The 21945-nt window shown below is 30.7% G+C and overlaps 1 protein-coding gene across 3 annotated transcripts in view; it reads left to right on the top strand.

Annotated features, from left to right (window-relative positions):
• The window catches only part of LOC118203640 (macoilin-1), a 210542-nt gene that overhangs the window by 166531 nt on the left and 22066 nt on the right, over nucleotides 1–21945 (top strand). For all 3 annotated transcript variants that reach the window (XM_035375934.2, XM_085827300.1, XM_035375925.2), the window contains 6 exons: nucleotides 2803–2944; nucleotides 5220–5346; nucleotides 12038–12167; nucleotides 12293–12359; nucleotides 19387–19501; nucleotides 20280–20811. In XM_035375934.2, the coding sequence (XP_035231825.1) occupies nucleotides 2803–2944; nucleotides 5220–5346; nucleotides 12038–12167; nucleotides 12293–12359; nucleotides 19387–19501; nucleotides 20280–20811 (1113 nt within the window). The remainder of the gene's footprint in view (nucleotides 1–2802; nucleotides 2945–5219; nucleotides 5347–12037; nucleotides 12168–12292; nucleotides 12360–19386; nucleotides 19502–20279; nucleotides 20812–21945) is intronic.

Raw genomic sequence — 21945 nt, 5'->3', positions numbered from 1 at the left:
TTAAGAGGTATGTTATGGTTAAAAGTTTGTTATGTATTTTAGAGGGTTTTGGTGAATTTTGTCGATATTACCTTCTAGAAATTGTATTTTAGAATTCAGCTAATTTTTCTGTTTAATTTCTTTTTCCACTGCTTGTTTATTTTTACCAAAAAAAGAGGTGGCTTTTGGTTTCTGTAAATTGTGATGTTCTTTCAGCGTTGTGGAGCTTTTAAATAGTTCTAATTATTTAACTAACCACCTTTCTTAGATAATAATTTGAATTGATTTTTGCCGTTTTTGTTTACTTAATCACTGATCTGCATCTTCATCTGTTGTTTGAAGTAATTGTTTGATTATGGACATTTTTCTTCTTTCTTCTTCTATTTTTTATTTTTTAAGTAGAACTATAAGCTTAATGCAATCATTTCTGGAATTTCGGTAAGATTATTAGATGATGCTAAAACATCTATATTTTAAAATTATATTAGGAATTATTCAAGAAAAAAGGATTAGTTGTAATTAATATAATACTATGAATTGCGCTTTGCTTTTTTTTTTTTTTTTTAAGTTATTCTCACGGCACTGATTGAGTATGTTGATACAGTTTTGAAAAGAATTAAGTTTGCTTCTCAAATTCTAATACAGAATTTTAAAAACTGTTCCTTTGTTTTTCCTGTACTTTATCTCTTTTATATGTGCGATAGTTATGTAAGGGGATAAAGTGTTCATTAAGATATCTAATTTATTGCATTTTTCCGCCCCAAGAAAATAAACTGAAATTTATAAAATTATTTAGGAGAACATAATTTAAAATATTTACGTTTTATATTTATACAAACGTAAACCATAAAAAAAATATCGATACAAGAGTATTGATTGCTAATCAGTTAAATATTTATTTTTTTAAAGTGAGTATAGCATAAATTAAAAACTTTTTTTCAGCAATTGTTTGTAGACATTTAGATAATGATTTTAAAGTAATAAATCAGCATTTGAAAACGTATTTGTGTGAAAATTCTCAGCAAACCAATTCTACCAAAATTATAAATTAAGAAATATGTTTAAAATCCTAGTATACGGTCAGAGTCGTAGCTAGGGTTTTCAGCGCCCAGGGACAACCGAAGGTTTCGCGCCCTCTACTGCTTGCCAAGGATGGAAAACATTTAATTCTAAAATGTCCTAACATCAGTTTGGCGCCCCTTGGATTCTGCGCCCAGGAACAGATGTCCCCCTTGCCCCCCTCTAGCTACGCCCCTGTATACGGTACACGCGGGATTTGGCGACTTTTGGCTGCATTATATGAGCAGTAAACGAGTCATTTTGGTGTTGGCGACAGTTTTCAAAAATCGCGCCAAGGCCGTACCGTATAGTAGGATTTTACCAAGAAAAAATCATGCACTTATAAATCACAAGAGAATGTCAGTTTTCAGTTTTTTATAATGAAAAAAAAAATTTAGAAGTGTATTTATATTTTTTTATAATGAATATGACATTTTATTGGGACTGGAGAAACATATAAAAAGTTACATTTTTTAATTTATGTAAAATTGTTTAAATTTTCAAATTCCAAAGCATCATTTTTTTTTTTTTCAAATTAAAAGTGTATGTCTGCAATTAACGGTTGCAAAAACAAATGTGGAGTAAGAATTTTTGTGAGCATCGTGCATGCTTATATATGCTAATTTTTTTAAAATTAGAAGTGTTAAAGCCTGATAGGAGGTATCAGGAAGTGTGGGGGGGGAATAAATGAATAAAATGCACATTAAAAATAATAAATTAAATTAGCAACAAATAGTTAAATAATAAAATATAGAGGCTACAGTTGGAATAACAGCTTTGGGTACTCTTCTGTTATCTGGACAGGATTCAGAAATGTGTATATATATATATATATAATAATTTATTTCCTAAAATATATATATATATATAATAATTTATTTCCTAAACAGTATTGATTAATTGATTATATTATCTCCTAAGTTTAATTAAAGTAGAATTATTTTAAAAGTGTGCATCCATACTGGTAAGTTATATTTTGAAAGATGTTTTGAAGTAATTTGTATATATATATATGCATGCGTGTGTGAGTGGATAAATGCTTATGTATACACATGCACATATGTGCAAATATATACAGAACATATTGTTATGTTCCTCCCTTTTATCTATTAATTAACTGTTGAGGAACTTAGTAAACAGCTAAGCGAATAATCATTTAAGTCCAGTAACAGAAACGCAAACTCAAGCATGGTTACCCTTTTATTGCTCAAAATAATGATTCACAGATAGCCCCTTTCTCAGGGCATACAACAAAGCCTCCACTTGGGTTTAACTTAAAATGTAAGAAATAAGAATATTCTAATGACTAACTAAAGAGATTTAGCCGAAGCTAACACAAATTATAACCTAGGTGGCCCGTAATATTAAACTAGCCAGCAAAGCTATTACATGGCCTTTTGATAGAGAGACTTAGCCATAAGCAAAATGTACGCTTTCAGGAATCCTAACTCTGTCTCTCAAAGTCGGTGGAACTTTGACTTAAATACTTTCTACTATTCATTTGCATTTAACATGATTCTAAAAATTCATTCTGATAAGGAATTGTAAGCTGAAGCTAGAAGAGATAGCAAAGTGTGATAAAATTAAAATAACTGTAATAAAATTAGGATATACCTTACAATGTGCATACACACTTACATTTCTGAATCCGGTCCCAATAACAGAATAGTACTCAGTTTTGTTCCCATTATTATATGTTTTATAAAAATATATAGTTTGATACTTGTAAAAATATGTACTAAATTTTAATTTGTTTGTTTTCAGTACATTTCTGTATGTGAAGTTCTTAGTTGTGTGGGCCTTGGTGCTGTTGGCTGACTTCATTCTGGAGTTTCGCTTCGAGTACCTGTGGCCCTTTTGGCTTTTGCTTCGTAGCGTATACGACTCTTTTAAATACCAAGGGCTGGTATGTATTTTATTTATTTATTTTTGTTGCTGTTTGCAAACTATGTGATTGAAATGTTTCAGTCAGTATATTTTTGTTTTTAATTATCAAATAGAAAACTTTGGCAAGGTATGAATTCTTTCCTTTTTTTTACCATTATACTGCATAATTTCATTTGTAATTTGAAAACATATTTTTTCTCTGCTGCCAAAAAGTTGAATGTACAATGGCAAAAAACTGACAGTAAAATGCAACTAATGGAAGGGGAATTGTTTTTCAAACTGAATGTTAAAAAATTTAAATAAATTTCATGTGGTTAAATTTTTTTTTAGATCATTTCTCTAAATGGGATGAAGGTGGGTTTCATTTCTACAAAAAGGATATGTGCTGAGTTGGCAGTGCTGTCATGTAGCAGTATTTCATCATATAGAATTAAATACCAGTTTAAGATTGTCAAAGGACTAATGAAAACCAGTATTGGTTTTATTAAATTTTGGATGCTTATGTAATTTTTGTGGTAGCTGTAACAGAATTATGTTTTCATAAAGGTCATTGGCAATATATGTAGATGACTTATTAGGGAAAAAAGTCTATAGTTGTAAGGTTGTTTCTTCCATAACACTTGTATTAATGGTATGATTGAAAATTGCATCAAAATGGCAATGGAAAAGTGAAGAATTTGAATTCTAGCAATGGCATTGCACAATTTTCAAATTTTCTCCTCTAAAAAACAAAATGATTGTACCTAGTTAATTATTTAGGGCTTCCTTTGAGTAAAACACTTTTGTGTAATAGTTTGTATTATAAAATCCCCCGCCCCCAGCGGCAAGCACCAGCCATTATAGGCGATGGCCAATACTAGGCCGGACGCAGCGATCACTTTATTTAGGAGGCATCTTAAAAGGTGGGCCACCATTGTCTTCTAAGAAGAGACAGACAATTTACACCTATGCCTTCTCTAGATTCAAATCCGGCCTTTCAATACAATAGTCAGAGTTACTAACCATCTGGATGGCTTGTGCAAGATTTATAATCTGAAGAAATTGTCTCCCCCATAATGTTGAAATGCCATATCAAAAATGATTTTAAGAATTTTGAATTTGCTTCTTTAGAATTAGAAAATTTTATTTCTGAATTATTATGTCGCTGGAAATGTTAGCTACATTAATGATAATTAGATTTTTATGTAAGGAGAAATATTTTAATGATGTTTGATAAATGTAATAAATAAGGTAACAATAATGTTTGATTTCTGATATGATGGAATCAGCTCTTAAAAATGTATAAACCTTCTAGTAGTCCTCATCTTTCTATCCATTTTCTGAAGTCAGAAATGTTGTGTTGTCATTTATAGCATATTGTTTTGGATAAGACATTGTGATGTATAATTTTCTCCCCTTTTTTTTTGGTAATATAATTCTAAATTCGCATCTCTTGATAGCAAATTCCAAATTTTTATAAATTTCTCCCAAGTTTAAAAAAAAAATGAATGAATATATGTAAATTATATTCCAGAGATATACAATTTTATAAAGAAAATCTGAGCATAAAAAGTTTCCCTTTTCCAAAAGAAATCCTTTGCCCTGTGCAAATCAATAGCACTAGCATTTCCAGACGTGGAATAATACAGCAGTAGCGAAAATTTCAAAATTGATAGTAAGAAATATATATATGTAATAAATTCAAACTCGGAAGCACAGGAACAGGAATTTTGATTGCGTAGAAGTGATGATCCACAGTGACTAGAAAATCGGAGGCGAAGGCAGATTTAAATCTTCAGTTTTATTTTGAGCGACATGTTGCGACTATACACAAATTCACACATTAAATGTGCCTGTTCCAAAAGGCTTACATCTTAAGTCAAACTGAGTTAGTTTTGGTTCTCAAAGCATTTTGATTGGATAGTTAATATTGCTCTAAAATTACTATTGCCTGGTTGAGTTTTACTTCCATTTTACATCATCATAATTATGTAAGAATCATATGACATAGAATAGTGAAATGACACGGTGCTGAGAGGGGTTACTATTTTTAGAATAGAGAAGGGAAATTTACGTTGCTAATTTAATAAGAATCTTTATTTTTCTTACATATATATATATTCATTCATATATGCAAGTATGTTTTTGAAACTTTAATTAAGAAGATTTATATTAATTCTAATCAAATTTTAAATTTCTTGAATTTTTTATTATATTAATTATGTAATTTATAAACTGTAAATTAAGAGTTTAGTGTTTTGTAATATTTCTTTTTTATTTTCTTACTAAAATAAATATTTTTCTTTCTGTTCTAGGCTTTCTCAGTGTTCTTTGTTTTCATTGCATTCACTTCCGACATGATTTGTTTTCTTTTTATCCCAGTTCATTGGCTGTTTTTTGCAGCGAGCACATATGTTTGGGTGCAGTATGTGTGGCACACAGGTATGCTATTATGTTAACTTATTAGTCTTAAGTATGAGATATAATTTTTTTTCTTTGTTACTTTCTTGTTTAATTTTCAATGCAATTTTCGTACGTCCCCTAAATGTTCGTAGGTTTCTTGCAAGCGATTTTGATCCTTAAAAAGTCCTTAATTTTGTCTGAATTGGTTCTTCAGTTTGCTCATGCAATGTTACCGTCCATAGAAAAAGAATGCAGTGTAGCCTAACATTATGGACAGTTCCATGTGTATACACATGAGTTGAAACACTGTGGCTCGTAAGACCATGTGGTTTGCATTCCACCACGTGGCTTTTGGCAGTGCCACATGTTTGTAAACAAGGAACAAATAATAATCTTAGAATGAAATTTTGGGAATGCCTGATTGGTTGTTCACTCAGTCTTTAAAAACAGATGTTTTGTACTAGAATGATATCTGTTTGCATTGTGAGGGGGAAGAGTTTCCTGGATTTTGACATTAACCTCCAAGAAGGTCAAAACATAATTTTCAATCAAGACCATGCTTTCACAGATTGTTATGAATGAACCCAGAAATTCTTCAAGGGTAGGGGCAAAAGACTTGAGCATTTGACAAAAGAAGAGAATTAGGGCATTTGATAAAGGAAGAGAATAAGGGCATTTGACAAAGGAGGAGAATAAGGGCATTTAACAAAGCCAGAGGTAGGAAGTAAGAGGAGAGGCCCTAATCGGTTTTCGCACGCACTACTTTGAAGCACTTCGTAGAGACCAAAACATTCAGTGACTCCCGTTAAGATCAATGGGTTTTGACACGATCGGATGTAAACCTTTTGTAATTATGTCGTAAATATACATATAATCGTATGTATTTTCTTTTTCTACATTATTTCAGAGTCCTAAATATGTAAAAAGAATACATTTTTAAACACTGTTCACACGCGACATTGTCTTTGTGGATTTTTCTTCTTCCCGGCACCAACAATTTTCTCCAATACATGTTTGCCCATATCCATGGACAATCTTCCAGAAGGGTCACGTTTTGATATCATTTGCTCTGGTTCTTCAGTCCTAATTTTAGGTAGTTCATTAGTAACTCAATGCCGTGAAAAATTTCTTGTATTTTATTTTTTGCGTCTTTGTCGAATTGTATACTACATATGCATTGAAAAATGCACAATTAATTCATCATATACATAGCTAAGCGCTTTGTCCACTTCACCGTTTTATCAATCTACTCCTTTCGTGTACTTGTAGTCAATCAAAGCAATTTGGCTTTATAATTTTTTGTCTCTTAATACGATCAACATTACTACTTTCTTTCATTTCCGTGGAATGGATTGAAGAGATGAAACTGACTTGTTTCTTGGATTGCCAAACTTGCACCAATATATCATTTTTTCTTCGAAAGATCGTTTCTCCTTTTTTCAAATTAGTTTTTTTCAGGCACTCTATTCTTCCTAATTGTTCCGCAAATTCGTCTTTTTTTTTTTTTTTTTTTTTTTTTTTTAAGTGCTTCTGTGTTATCGATGCTGTTGTACTAATTGTCCATGTACAAATGGTGCCAGATATCAGTATATGCCGAAGCTACTGTGAATATCATTTCGATCAAACATAATCCTTGAGCTGCATAAACTTCAAAATTGCAAATATAACCAGTGTCGCTTTCAGATAATATTTGTATGAGTATGTCGTATTTTATAATTTTTCCAGCATTCTAAACTCTAAATAACAATCGTCCTCTCCAAAGTATTATGCCCTCATCTAATGATACTTATTGTTTCAGTTTGTAAATGTTATTGAATTTTTCAACAAAATAATTTAGTATAGTTTCAACAAAATAAGACTTTGAATAATCGATCAGAATCGTCCATGATGTCTTCGTTGTTATTGAAATGCCAAGCCTTTCATATTTGGCGAAATCTATCCCTTGACATAGTTTTTGAAGAAAAAAAAACGGTGTACTTGTGCAGACATCAGTTGACCAATAATCGTATTGGGCGTCTTTACGAACTTGTTCCGTGAAAATAATAGGCCCCAAAAATTTCTTCATCTCCGGAATCGTAATATCTCTCCATTTCATGCTTTTGGGAGATATTTTGAGCTCATTCATATTTTGATAATAATGCCTGTTTGATTCCGTGACTAAATATGCAAAAAAGTCATCGCCTATAAATAACTTTACTGCGTGAGCTATGGATTCAGGAACATTAACCATGTTAGTTATCCCAGAATGACTCAAAAACTCTTCAAGGTTTGGAGGATTGTCAATCGATGACCATTCATCTGCTTCTTCATCAGAAGTTGTTTCGGAACTACTAGAAATTCTTCTTCGGAGGAACACTCGAGAACGTGGAATAATGTCATCATCGTCACTTTTTCGATATCTTGACTTGACATAATCACTATCATACGAAAAGTCCGATAATCTGTCAGCACATATTTCTTCATCACTATCTTTGTCACGGCGGTTCATTTTATCAATTTATTTAATCAATAATAAAAAACCAAGCTTCAAATTGACAAAACACAACTTGTACGTTCTGGAGCTAAGAATTCGATTGAAGATGAAATAACTCAACAAAACACCAAATAACTCGACCAATCGTAACTTGTTGAAAGAAAAAATGCAAAGCGTTGTTTAGCAATGCAAACAACACCCATACAATTATTTGTGGTGGTTAGCAGGTATCCACCACAAATCTAATAAATACGTATGTTTACGTAACCTGTGCTCCAGTGACAGACTGCAAAAACGTAAAACTACGTTGCCCACATGCCATATGTGTTTTTACATGACCCGTGCTCCATTGACAGACTGTAAAAAACATAAAAATACATTGCCCGCATACCGTACATATTTTTATGTGGCCCGTGCTCCAGTGACAGACTGCAAAAAACATAAAAATATGTTGCCCGCATGCCAAGTGTTGAGTATGCATCTCATAGAATTTGCTTTACAATACTTTTTAACAGATTGCTTTCCAGTACGAACAGATCTTGCTTAAATAGTTTTATAAACATATTTCTGACAGAATTTCAGTTTATGTTTACAGTTAAATGTTAATATTTAGATATTATTTATAATCATTATAAATTTAGATATATTTAATAACTAGATTTCTTCACAGTAACTTTCATCAGGGTTTATGAATGAATAAATCCTTCATTCCCTAATATATGTATAAATAATGTAATAAATATTTACATATTTTGGTAAAGGCAGATACATTGCTTTTTGCAAACTTATGCATAAGTACCCATATATATTTAATATTTTTCATTTTTGACATGTGCAAACCTTAAATTTCTGTGCAATTTTTTATTTAATTCCTTTTTCTTCACTATCTTTTAAAAATAATTTACAATAATTTAGCATATACCAGAAATTTTTAACATAAGAAATATATATAAATATAATTTTAATGAAAATTACACATTATTTTTAATACCCACTCAAAATCAGTTTTCTTTCGAAAATCTTGCATGATATCATCTCTCCCTTTAGGCAGACAGCTCTTGCATACAATAATTTAGCATATACAGTCAAACGTCTTTAATACGGGCGTCCATAATCCGGAATGATCTGTAATTCGGACCTCAAAGCTACAAACTTTCTGCGCATGCGTAAAAGCATAATGCGTTTGCGCACGTGCAATAATACCTCGACGCATGCACATAATATGTTTACGCATGCGCGTTTAATGTATAACGGACGGTATAAGCTAAGCTAAAATTATCTAATTCAGTTGATGTTGCAGATTGCGTTGTTCCTTAATCTTCCACTTGGATCCAACTTATTATTTTTTGCAGATTGTTAGAGTAATTTTATAAAAGTAAGCTTGAACTTTCGATTATGTCAAAAAGAATTTACGATTCTGGAGCTGCCAAAAGATCTACAAATCAAAAGCATGTTTCGATGTCCATCAAACAAAAAGTGGAATTGCTGCACAAAATGGGTAAAGGCATATCCTTTGTTTCTCTAACCATTCCGAAATCTGTTTATCAATTTCACGCTGTTCTGTGGGGGGGAGGGGACGTCGCGGCACGCAATGAACTGGAAGTTGATCCGTCAGCACTATCCTCATCTTCAGGGTAGATGTTTTAATTTTATTCGGCTTATGATTCCTTACTAAATGTAAGTATTTCATCCCGATGTACTGCGTCTTTGATATGATTTAAATCAAATTCCTCGTCATTTTAAATATCATGAATACACATCAAATAGTTTTCTGGTTGCAATTTTCTAATTTTGACTATGCGTAATGTATGCTTTACGCTTGCGCGCATTGAAAGAAATGTTTAATACAGTAAACAAATAAATATTAAGCTCTTTTTTTTTTTTTTTTTTTTTTTTTTTTAAATTTGATACCCTTAAGATCATAATTGCTCTTTATTTCATAAATAACGGTTTCATATTTTTAATTTTATAATTTCTGCATGCCATCTTACCAGATTTAAATTGATGATCTATAATCCGGAAAAATCGATAATCCGGAATCGCCGAAGTCCCGACGAGTCCGGATTAAAGACTTTTGACTGTACCAGAAATTTTTTTGTCCATGGAGAAAGAATGCTTATGTGCCAACTTTTTTTGGGGGGGAGGGGTAATTTTTATGAAAACTTTAAAATTTTTTATAATATAATTTTATATAAGTTTTAAATTTTTTAAAGGTGCACGAGACTGTGTATCGGAAATTCCAAAGATACGCTCATTTAAAAATTATTTTGCAATGTTGCTATTGAACTGAATTTTATGGTTTAAGTGCAAAGAACGTGATATTTAATAAATAAAGTTTACCCACAAAATGTTTAAAAAATACCCCTTTGGGCATAATGTAAAATCTAAAAGCTTTCAGATTTTTTTTCTGATTTTGAACCATTATAAGTTATACTTAATACATTTGAAACATTATATCATTTAAAGAAAAATTTTCTTCTGCATGATTTATTTTTTTTTCCCAACCTCTCCTCTGGAATTATCTGAAAAAAGAAGTTTGGCACGTTACCGTATGACAGAAAAGATCTGGTCCTTGTCTGTAAAGAGGGTGCCACATAGCATCAAGCATATATGCATTGCCGTATATGGGGGGGGGGGTGGTATCACCAGTGCGCGAGACAGTGTATCGGGAATTCTAAAGATACGCTCATTTAAAAATTATTTTGCTATGTTGCTGTTGAACTGAATTTTTTGGTTTAAGTGCGAGGAACATGATATTTAATAAATAAAGGTAACCCACAAAATGTAAAAAAAAAACACCCCGTTGGGCATAATGTAGAATCTGAAAGCTTTCAGATTTTTTTCTGATTTTGAACCATTATAAGATATACTTAATACATTTGAAACATTATATCATTTAAAGAAAAATTTTCTTCTGCATACTTTATTTTTTTCCCACCCTCTCTGTCTCTGGAATTATCAAGTTAGTGCATGTATCTTTCTGAAAAAAGAAGTTTGCCATGCTACCCTAGGACAGAAAAGATCTGGTACTTGTCTGTAAACAGGGTGCCGCATAGTGCCAAGCATGTTATATGCGTTAGTAAAAATTTTAGAAGGCAGCAACTTTAATGGCACACAAAACTTTGTTGAAAGAATATTTATTTTATTAAATTTAGAATAAATACAAAAAATAAAGGCAAAGAAAATATGTTTATTGTGGGTAATGAAATATAATGCATGATGCCGACTTTGTGCAATTCTGTGATGTTTTTTAAATGAAAACAGGTTACTGTGTATATGGTGAGAACAAAATTTTTTTCCTCCCCATATGCACAGTGATCTATTTCTGCTTAAAAAAAAATCAGATAATTACAAAACGTTGGTGTTGTGAAAAAAATTATCATTGTGTACATTAAACAGCAGGGTACTAAATTTAGCAACTGGCACTCCATTAACAGAAAAGTATCTAAGATCCTAAGCCAGTATTGCATTAAAAAGAAATCTAGTTTTTGAGGGTGCAGCTTTTAAAACCAATGCTGATAATAAAATTGAGAAGAGCTAAAAAATAATCGTTAAAAATATATTTTTATTAAAGTGTAATGTATATCTACTGTAGAATTGTAATCAACGAAATATAAGTGTATAAAAGTGATCAATCAAATATAAACATCTAAAAGTGAATCAGTCGAATAGGAAGCTAATTTACATTATATGCAGATAGTTTTCGCAAAAGTGAAGACATACGTATAATAAAGCAGTTGCCTGGGAAAAAGAAAATGAAGATAAAAATAAATAATTAGAGATAATTTTATTGTGTAATTGTGTTTAATTTTAATTGTACTTTTTGTTTCGGGTATCAACTATTTGCTTTAAACTTTACTTTTTTAATACTGATCTTCAGCTGAAAAAACTACTGTCATGTCTTTTCCCCTTAATACTGTTGAATTTAACGTATCTTTTAGTCCAAACTATGTTATATGTTGGGTGGAATGAATTATTTTTCCTTAAATATTATGGGATGTGATGTGAAGATCCTCAGATGACAGTCATAATTACTGACGCTTTTTCTTGTGTATTTTGTAACTAATCTGTGAAAAATTGCCAACTGTATCCCCAACTGTGGATTAATTCTGTCTTCATTTACATTTTGTAATATAAATTTTTTTAAAGTATTATATGTAGAATGTATATAAATTAAATAATTCTGTTTTTAGAACAATGTGTTGATCATTGAAACAAAACTGTATGTATATTTAATTACATTTTATTACTTTTCAGAGAGGGGAATCTGTCTTCCTACCATCTCTCTATGGTTACTTTTTGTATATATTGAAGCTTCAGTGCGGCTCAAAGAACTTAAAAATTTGCCATTTCACTTAGATCTTTGTAGACCATTTGCAGCTCACTGGTATGTTATTAATTAATCATAACTTCGTATTTTTATGAATATCAATTATTTTTATATATTTTTGAGTGTTTTTATTCAATTGGTAATTATCTGTCTTTAAAAAGTATCTTTTATCTTTTAAACAGCATAGGTTATCCAGTCGTTACTCTTGGATTTGGTTTCAAAAGTTACGTTGGATATCGAATGAGGCTTGTAAGTAAATTTATTATTATTAATGTTTCTGTCGGTCTTCCACTGTTTATATTTGGCAGTTTATACGTATTAAAAATAGTCTGGTTTTCTAATATTTTTATTATTAACACAAAGCCGTGTGTTTACTTGACATGGTAGGGTCAGAAGCATTGTTGAAAATTGGAAATTGATGTCATTTACTCGCATAACAGTCTTAGCTTATAAGTAAATTTTAGTCATAAAGAGCATTCCATAAATTGCTATCAGATGCTTGCAGAAATTAAATAACAGACAGTGGCTCACATTTGTTTTCAAACACAGTTTATTTTTTTTTGGGGGGGGCAAGTATCTGTTACTAAATATTAACAAATTAATTTTTTTCTTTCACATATACTATTAACCATCTTGTTTGAAACCTGCTTGCTTTAGAAAAAGTTATTCAAAACAGTTTTAGTAAAAATATGATTTATTCAAAAAATTCTGAAAATGAACTGTTATAAGTATTCAGACACCTTGAACAGACAGTTTTGTATTTAATTAAAACATGTAATATTCTGTTGGATATCATTTACCTAAAATTACACATTTTATGCCTTTTGGCATGCATTCAACTATTGTTACTGTTAGAATGTTCTATATTTTGTTACATTGCTCTGTAAGAATTGCTTTTGATAGAGTTTTGGAAGAAATATCATATTTCTTTATTCTTTAGCTTACTCCATATTTGTTTGTTAGAATGTAAGTCTGAAGAATAGGAAGTTTTGATAACTTCAAGACATTTGCATAAGAATCACAAGTGGATATTTTGGGCTGTGTGTTTGATAATATTTTGCATTCCAAGTTTTCTTGAAGATCAGGGTTCGTAGCGGTCCTTATAAGTGCTTATAAGTCCTTATATTTGAAAATAAAATATAAAGGCCCTTATAGGTGCTTACTTTTTCTTTAAAGCCCTTAATTTTTTTTTTTTTTTTTTTTTTTTTTATGAACGCACTATTTTCCCCCGTACCAAAGCTGAAACTAAATAAACAACTTTTCTTCCTAATATGGAATGTCAGATGGTGAATCATACTCCCGGAAATAACTTTTCCCCCTTTCTCTGCATTAATATAACCTTTGGTGTGCACGAAGAGTACAGACAGGTGATTGGTCAAAGAATTGCGAAAGCAGTAGAAAATTCCGGTACATTCGGCGTTTTTTCCCTCCCAATCAAATATTACACACGTTTGAATTTCTATCAATTTCTTAATAATTTGCATTCTCGTTCCGCTTGGTCAGTTCATATTCGTGCTTATTATGATCATTATGCTTATATTATGAGCATACGTATGAATGTTTATAATAACATAGTTGCAGTAACTGCTGAAGTATAGTAAACTTCCAAAAATGGTTGTGTTTTAACACAGATTAGCTTTCTAAGAAATAATATTCGGAATGATTTAACTAAAGGGAATGTAATCAAATAGTCAAAATAATTTCATTTTTTTGGCCAATACATTATACAGTACGAAGATTGGGTTCTCCCCAAAATCTCGAATATTGAAACTGTTACAGTTCGCTGCAAAACAAGCAACGAACCTTTCTTTCTTTCTTTCTTTTTTTTTTTCTTTTTTCTTTTCTTTTCTTTTTTTTTTTTTTTTTTTTGTCACTTTCCAATTTGGATTAAATAGGACTAAAAGTTCTGCAGTCTACCAACCCAAGCGAAGAATGATTCTATTCCGGAAATTTAATGCAGTCTATTGAAAATTAGAATGAAAAACACGAAAGTTATTTAGTTCTTTAGTCTCCCAATACCGGCAGCTGTTGATTCCGATTGCATAATATCACGTAGGGAAGAATTACGGCACACGTATTGCGCAATAACGTTTGCGATATTTGGCAGAGATAATTAATTTTGATGTTCTGTCCGAGATTTGTTTATGAACACTTAAGAGTTTTACTGTGCTTGCTAAGCAGAATATTTTTTAGTTCCATTGGTTTATTTTTATATGATGCGGAAATGTCAAAAGCATTTATTTAGCGGAAAAATCTAAAAAGCGGCTAACGTCTACCCCCCCTCCTCTCCTCTCTTTCAAGTTATGCTCGACTGTGCAAATATTCGCCAATTTCCAAGTATGCGGGTTAGTTAAGCTTTTACCGTTAAAGTATGACTGCATGAAGCAAATTTCTGTCTTCTGATTTCAGAAATGTTCCTCTTTTTTATTTAAATTGCTTTGCTTGCAATATCTGTTAAGGAAAAAACTGATATACAATGAAAACTTAGAAATGTTCAGAATTTAGATTTAAATTATTTAAATATCAATATGAGTGGAAAAATAAATTGTATTTATTATTAGGTTCCAAGCGAATACAATAAATATGCCTTATTATTATTTATTTTCTCTATTTTGAACTGAAATTTCATCTTTAAATCTTGTAATATAGTTTAGTTCTGCATAGTTTTTTTTTCTCTCATTGTAAACTAGTTCTGTAAATTGAACTGTTATTTAAAATTAAAAAAAAGTAATTATTTTCCATGGTTGAGGTAATGCTTATTCTCTCTTAATAAATACTGCATTTCTCATATTTTAAGTTACAAATCTAATTTTTAAAGTTATGCAGTTGTGTATAATGTGATTAGACAGGTGCTTTTTTTTTTCTTAAAATGTGCTTGAAAAGTGATTATCGGTGCTTATTTTTTTTAACTAAAATGTGGCTATGAACCCTGGAAGATGGCTTTCATGTTTTCATTAACAATATTTATATATTTACTGAGTGCCATATTATTTTGTATATAAACTAAATTTCCTATTCTAGAGACTAAATTATCCCTTAACTATTATACCCACATCCCCATTCTAAATGGTAATCAATAGCTATTTTTGGATTCTGTTCTTCAATCATCTTTTGCCACATATTAATTCATCCATCAAAACTAAGTATTTTAAATTTTGACTAATCTGCAAACATAATATTACTCCCATATAATAAATCATCGCTTACCTTGGATTTTGCAAACTCCAGGTATATTTTTCATGCTTTCCTATTGGTAAAGAACTTTGTTCTTGCTGATTGGCCAGTATATCCATATACCCTAATAACGGTTCTAGCAATTCATAGATTGACTTTTATTGCAAACCATTTTTCGAAATCTGCAACCAAATTTCACTGCACCAACTGATTTCTCGGTGTTGATTTTGAATGGGGTTCAGACTTTCGTGCATTTTCAAAAATCTTGTGCAGTTTTCATCATTATATATACCCAAACACTTTACACAAAAGATTTTTTTAGATACTTTGAATACGCCTACCATTTCTGATAAACATTATCCACCAAAAACATCTTGATAAAACTTGTGTTTGTATTATTATGTAAGACACTGATTAACACATTTTGGGGGGGGGGATTATTTCAAGTAATTCTTTGATGATTTTTTTCAACTAGCAAGGCTTAAAATAGGGGGGAATAACATATTGGGGGGGGAGTTAAAAAATACGAGAGTTCCAAAGCAGATGTGAGCATAAAACTAGATTTTGAAAACTGTATGCACCCTTAATTCTACATACAGTATTTGGAAGTTCCCCCCTTCTTTTAGCTCTATTAAAAATAAAATTCTTTAGTTATTGTCTCACAGCAGGGTAATTTTCTTAAAACACATTTTAATTTGTTTTAATTATAATGTTGATTTTTTGAACTGTTGATATGAAAGCAATCTGAAAAAATATTGTTGAGCAGAAATTGTGATTGTGAAAAATGCAGAAATTTGCATTCTGTGTCATTTTATGTTTGGCCTTACATAATTTCTCTTTATTCTTTTCATGTTTAATATACTTTACACATAATTTCATCTTGCATTAAATAATGATTAACCCCTTCGCACCGGGTAGCGCAAACGCGCGCTTATTGCGGAGGCCGGCAGTGTTTTACGCTAGCGTCTGTCCAAGGCCGGGGGCTTTTTTGCTATTAAGCCTAAATCTATGAAATTTCCGGAGTATCAACGCGTTGTTTAATAATGCTCTATAGAGTATTTAAACGGCTTATGCTTTATAGATATTTTATACTATATACTTTAATTACCTTATTTCTTGTTTAAATGCATATTTTACACATTTTATTTTCATTACTCACCATTTTATGACTTTTAACATTATACATCTGAAAACTAAATATATTACTTAAAATTCTCTTTTCGTATGAAAAATTTGAAAACAGGGATCTACACACAGTTCTACGTTACATTCCTTGCACTCGTAATAACTCGTTTGCCGTTTTGGAGGATTTTTCCGGGAATGTGAACAAACGAAGCATTGTTGTCTCATTTTCTTATCAGTCTCTTCTGAACAAAGTTTTAGAAAATGTCTTTCAGAATCAGTATCTGGAATATTTTGCATCATTTCTGCTATTTCATGCTCTGTTAAACATTTTCGATGCTTCGACATTGCAACGTGTCTAACAAGATCTAATTATTTTCTAAAAACTGAACTGCAAACCGAAATACCCAACACTTTAGGGCAAATAAAACTTCTCTACTTACAATAAACAACTACCAGGTGCGAATAAAGTGGGATTTAAAGCCTTTCAAGTGGGATTTAAAGCCATTCGGAAACATTTATTTCCCCTTTTGTTTATATAATCAAAAACACCTGTATGTGAGTCATGCTTCTCTCATTTCGAGTAGAAGGTCTAATGTACATGTATCTGAAACCATATGGACATACAGTGCCATCTTGTGGCAGAAATTATAGTTTTTAAAACGTTCCAGGACACTGGCACAAATATGTGACAGTCGGCGCTGAGTGGGAAACCGCTCTGGCACGCCTGCGTGTGGGCCTGGAAGGGATTGAATGAAAACTTTGCTGTAAAAATAATTGCAATTATAAAAAAAGAGTCTATCATTAGGAGCAGAGTGGTGTGTTTGTATCTCTCTGTCTGTCTGTCTTTCTCTCTCTCTCTAAAGCAGTCCCTTCCCCCAGTCTGTGACCTGCCAGTCACTCAGTGATCTGTTTCATAATCTCAAGTGACCCACTTGAGTTCTGAAAATGTATGAAAACAAATTATAAAACATAAATATGAAACCAGCACTTGAAGAATAAATAATAAAATAAACTGAAATTAAATAGTAACTCTAACATTTTTGTTTAATTACAAAGTTGCATGTATTTTTAAAAATAAAAATAATAACATAATTTCAAGGAGAAATCTGCAATGGTGATCCATAATCTATGACTAAAAAAACTTTTCTTTGCTATTTTGTTTGCATTTGGTTTAACTTATAAAATGCAAATAAATATTTTCAGGCATGATATTTATTTTAAGTAAAAGCAGGAGCAACTTAACTACCCACTATTCACATGCTTGTATTTGTCTTAAGATGACAACTATAGGCCAAACATAACTAAACTGACATCACAAGTTCAGGGCCAGGGAAGCCATTGATATCAAACAGGAAAATAAAATTCATTGGTTATGTTTGTTTTTATAATCACTTTAATTTTTATGTTTAAAACATATTGTAAGTATTTTCTCAACGACATTTATTTTATTACTCACCAAGAAAGCCTGCTTGATTTAGGGGGGGGTGGGAAGCATCCAGATGCCTAAATTATAGTATACAAAGTGAATAAGGTAGATCTTGAAAGTTTTGCTTTTGCCAATTTTTCATTTGTGAACTTTATTGAAAGTTGTTTACTGTGATGTATATATTAATAAATATGTTTTGAAGTTATTTAATCAAGCTTTACAAATAAGGTTTATAACAGACAAAAATTAACTTTTTTCTTTTGTCTATTTTTTACTCTTTAATAACTTATTTTATTGTATCTTTTACAATATTTTAAAAAGGAAGAAACATAGATAGTAATTTTTTTTTTCCCCCGTGTAACAGTTTGCTTGCAGTTTTTGGCATTGCATTTACATAAATTTTTAATATTGCATTTTATAAAATTTGGCTTTAGAAGTACAATTTCATAGAATTCAAATTCTCTATTGTTGGGCAGACCACTATTTCTGAAATTTCTTTTGTTTCATGAGCTGGCCAACTACAGTCTCCTATTATAATATTCATCAGAAAGAAAAATAAATATACTCAATGAAAAAAGAAACACTATTCACAAAAATGATAGTTGAATTCCAAAAGTGCAAATAGACAAATGTGTGCTACATGGATATCTGGTTTGTCTCATAAATACTTTTCGGTAACATCATAGTCTCATGACTGTTTTGGCGACATAATGTATTGCCTCATGAATATTTTCAGTAGGCTGCAGATAATCAGAAAATATCATAATATCTTCGGTGACATTGTGTGTATCTATAAGGTATTTTCTCCCTCCTTTCTGCATGCCTTCATGGTGTAACGGTAGCACACTCAACGCATATTTGGGAGGCCCATGTTCGAGTCCCAGCGAGGGCTTTGCTTCACATCTCCTGCTTAAAAATATCCTAATGACTCTACATCCCATTTAAATTGTTATACTTAAAAATCTAAATTTTGTGTTTAACTTGGAAATGTTGTAACCCATCTCTGTTATGCCTACTGTCAAGCTTCTTTCAGAATTCTCATGATGTGCTGTCATTCTGCCTATGCTTTTTATGATGATATAGTGCTGAGATATATTTTTCTATACATTGCTGAATTCCTTCTTACATCACATTTAGAAAATATATTGTGGGAAAGTGCTGGGATATAATTTTCTGTATATCTCTGAGTTCCTTCATACACCATTTTTAAAAAAATACATTCTGTAAAAGTGCTGAGATGTATTTTTCTATACATCACTGAGTTCCTTCATACATCACTTTTAAGAATACATTCTGAGAGGTGTGGTTGTGTATCAATGTTTATAGCATGAATATCTTTTTTATTTTTTCTTAAAAAAAAAAAAAAAAAAAAAAAAGGCCTATCAAAATTATGCAAATCATTTATTTTGAAATTAAATATACTAATTCATTGTTTCTTTTATGTGCCATTAAATAATTTTTTGAAAGAAAAAAGTGGGATAAATATTAGAAAACTCTTAATTTTATTTCAAATATAAATGATTTAAATAAATAATTTTTATGACATTTCAGAGAAAGCAGAAAGAAGTTGCCAAAGAAAATGAATTTTACATGCAATTATTACAACAAGCATTGCCTGCAGAAGCACCAAGCATAGCAAGCGTATGCTTACAGGAGAAGGAAAAAGGTAATGTGGCTGAACTGGATCATTTTGACTAAGTATCATTTTATAGTTTTTTTTTTTTTTTTTTTTTTTTTTAAGTTGAAGTAATTGACTGAGCAGTAGTCTGTGAATGCATTCTACTGGAAAGTAAAAAAGACTGTATATGTTTGCTTTTTTTTTTTATGGTTTACATGCTTTCTTTAAGCAGTATAAAAATTTCCCTCTTTTTGACTTACTTTAATTCAGCATAAATTTTTGTCTTGCCTTGTAATTTCTTTATCGTATTTAAATTGCTCATTTGAGAGTTTTTAAAATTGTTATGTTCGTAATTAAATCATAAATTTTTATATACATGTAGTCGTAATATTTATACGATAGTATACAGTAATTAGACTTATATAGAAATTTAAAGTATATTTTAAGCTATTCTTTTTTCATGTAGAATCTTTTATGAAAGCAACAGTTTTTGATAAATGGCTAGATTTTTCAAAATCAACTCATTTTTATCTTTAGTTTATTTCAAGTAAATTTCTTTTTTTAGTATCCATTAACCATGCTGTTTAGTATAGAATTTTAGGTTTTTTTTTTAGGTATTTTAGGTAATTATATATGAGATGTTCTGGAAATGGTTTTGATGAGTAATAATTTTAAATCATTTAGAGTTTTCTCTATTTATGTTTATTGTAATTATTGTAATTTATACGTGCATTTTAATTTTGAGTTAAAGTACATCATAATTATTGTATTTGATGTCATGTATATTATTTGTTGAGATAAGCTAAAAATTAAAAATAAATTTCAGCTTCCAAAGTAGCAGAGGAAGTAATCTCTAATGGTCACTGCGTCACAGCAAATCACGGCCATGGGAGAAAAAGCATTTGTAGTGGAAGCAGCATCAGCAACAGTCAGAATAGTTCAAATAGTCAGAACAGTTTGACGCCGCTGTCGCCTGCAAGTAGTGCAGACAGCAAAAGCACATCTTACACAGAACTGGACTCTAGGGAGTCGCGGAAACATAACAATTCTTCAGTTGTTGTGGATAAACATGATTATCAGTATATGGAAACACAGCTCGCAAAGCAGACTAACAGTGTTAATGACTTTGATGACAGTGATGAGAGCTGTGAACGTGATAAAGCAGTTTTCAAGAGCAACGGCGTTGCATGCCTTGCGACGACTGGTTCGTCCCAAGGCAGAGGCAAATGGAATCATAATAGTGTGAAAGACAATCTCTCCACAACTCTTCACACTGGAAATTCCAAGAGGAATCGAAATTCTTCAAAAGAGATTACTACGAATAATTTTAGCTCTCAGAAGGATGATCACACATTCAGGTTTGTTAATTTCGGATTTTTATTTTCTTTGTAGTTTTCGTATAGCTCAGGAATCAGCATAAAAAACGTACCAAATAATATGTTTAATGCATTTATTTATGTGAAAAATTTGTTAGTTTTTTACACTATTTTGTTTAGCTTAGCAACTTAAATTGAGATTTTTTTACTTTAAATGCTTTGATTCAGAAATGCAAAAGGTGGTGTTTTTAACTTGCTCAACTTACATTTATTGAAAGCAGTCATAATATATTATAAAATTGAAGTAGGATACGAAAAATATCTTAAGATCTAAAGTTGTTGGTGCTTTAGTTGGTATAATGTTTTATTATTAGAATTGCATAAATTTACTATACCTAAAACTGAGGCATTGGTCATTTGAATCAATCTCAGATAGTTATTTTATTTTATGATTAAAAAATGTTTAAAAATTTCATATAATTACATAAGGAGAGAAACCCAATATGCTGTATTATTATTGCATTATAAATATTTAAATCATTAAAAATCTTTTAATCGCTTTATAATTGTATACATATTCGTTTTTAAGGACATAAGGAGTTTATGTCCTTAAATATGACAGTAATTCCTATGAATTTATTTAACCACATAAGGAATGAACATAAAGTTATATCCTTAAAAATACGGACATAAATTCCTATGAATTTATTTAAGGACGTAAGGAATGAACATGAAGTATAGTGAATTATGTACTAAACTTGTGAACAGATTTGTCAGCATGAAGCCATGTCAGCATATATATATTAAGCCAGTACAAAAGAAAACATAAGCAGTTTCTTTCATTTCTTTTTAATTTTTTTCTTTCCTTTTTTCTTTTGCTGAATTATGTAAAATTTAGCCCATTCGTTTTCAGCCTGTTTTTCCCCCATTTATCTCTTTCACTATCGCTCATTAATCTCCCCTCCTTTCCCAAATTGGAAAAATCCATATACATTTTTTGATATTTAGATTTTAATGTGTTTTACATTAAACATGAAAGTGCAGAAAATATTGCTAAGTACCCAAACTTGAATAAAAATAATTTTCTATATTTATAAACTAACACTTAGTACTTAACAGCTAAATAAAAGGCTGACTGCATTCTGTCCTGTAATTATGAAATTTGCCCGCAGGGAT

Source organism: Stegodyphus dumicola, chromosome 11 (assembly GCF_044657685.1).
Source record: "Stegodyphus dumicola isolate Sdum_Otavi_A_Nest chromosome 11, ASM4465768v1".
Lineage (NCBI taxonomy): Eukaryota > Metazoa > Arthropoda > Arachnida > Araneae > Eresidae > Stegodyphus > Stegodyphus dumicola.
Note: the sequence above shows the minus strand (reverse complement) of the source record. Positions and strands in the feature narration are given on the sequence as shown.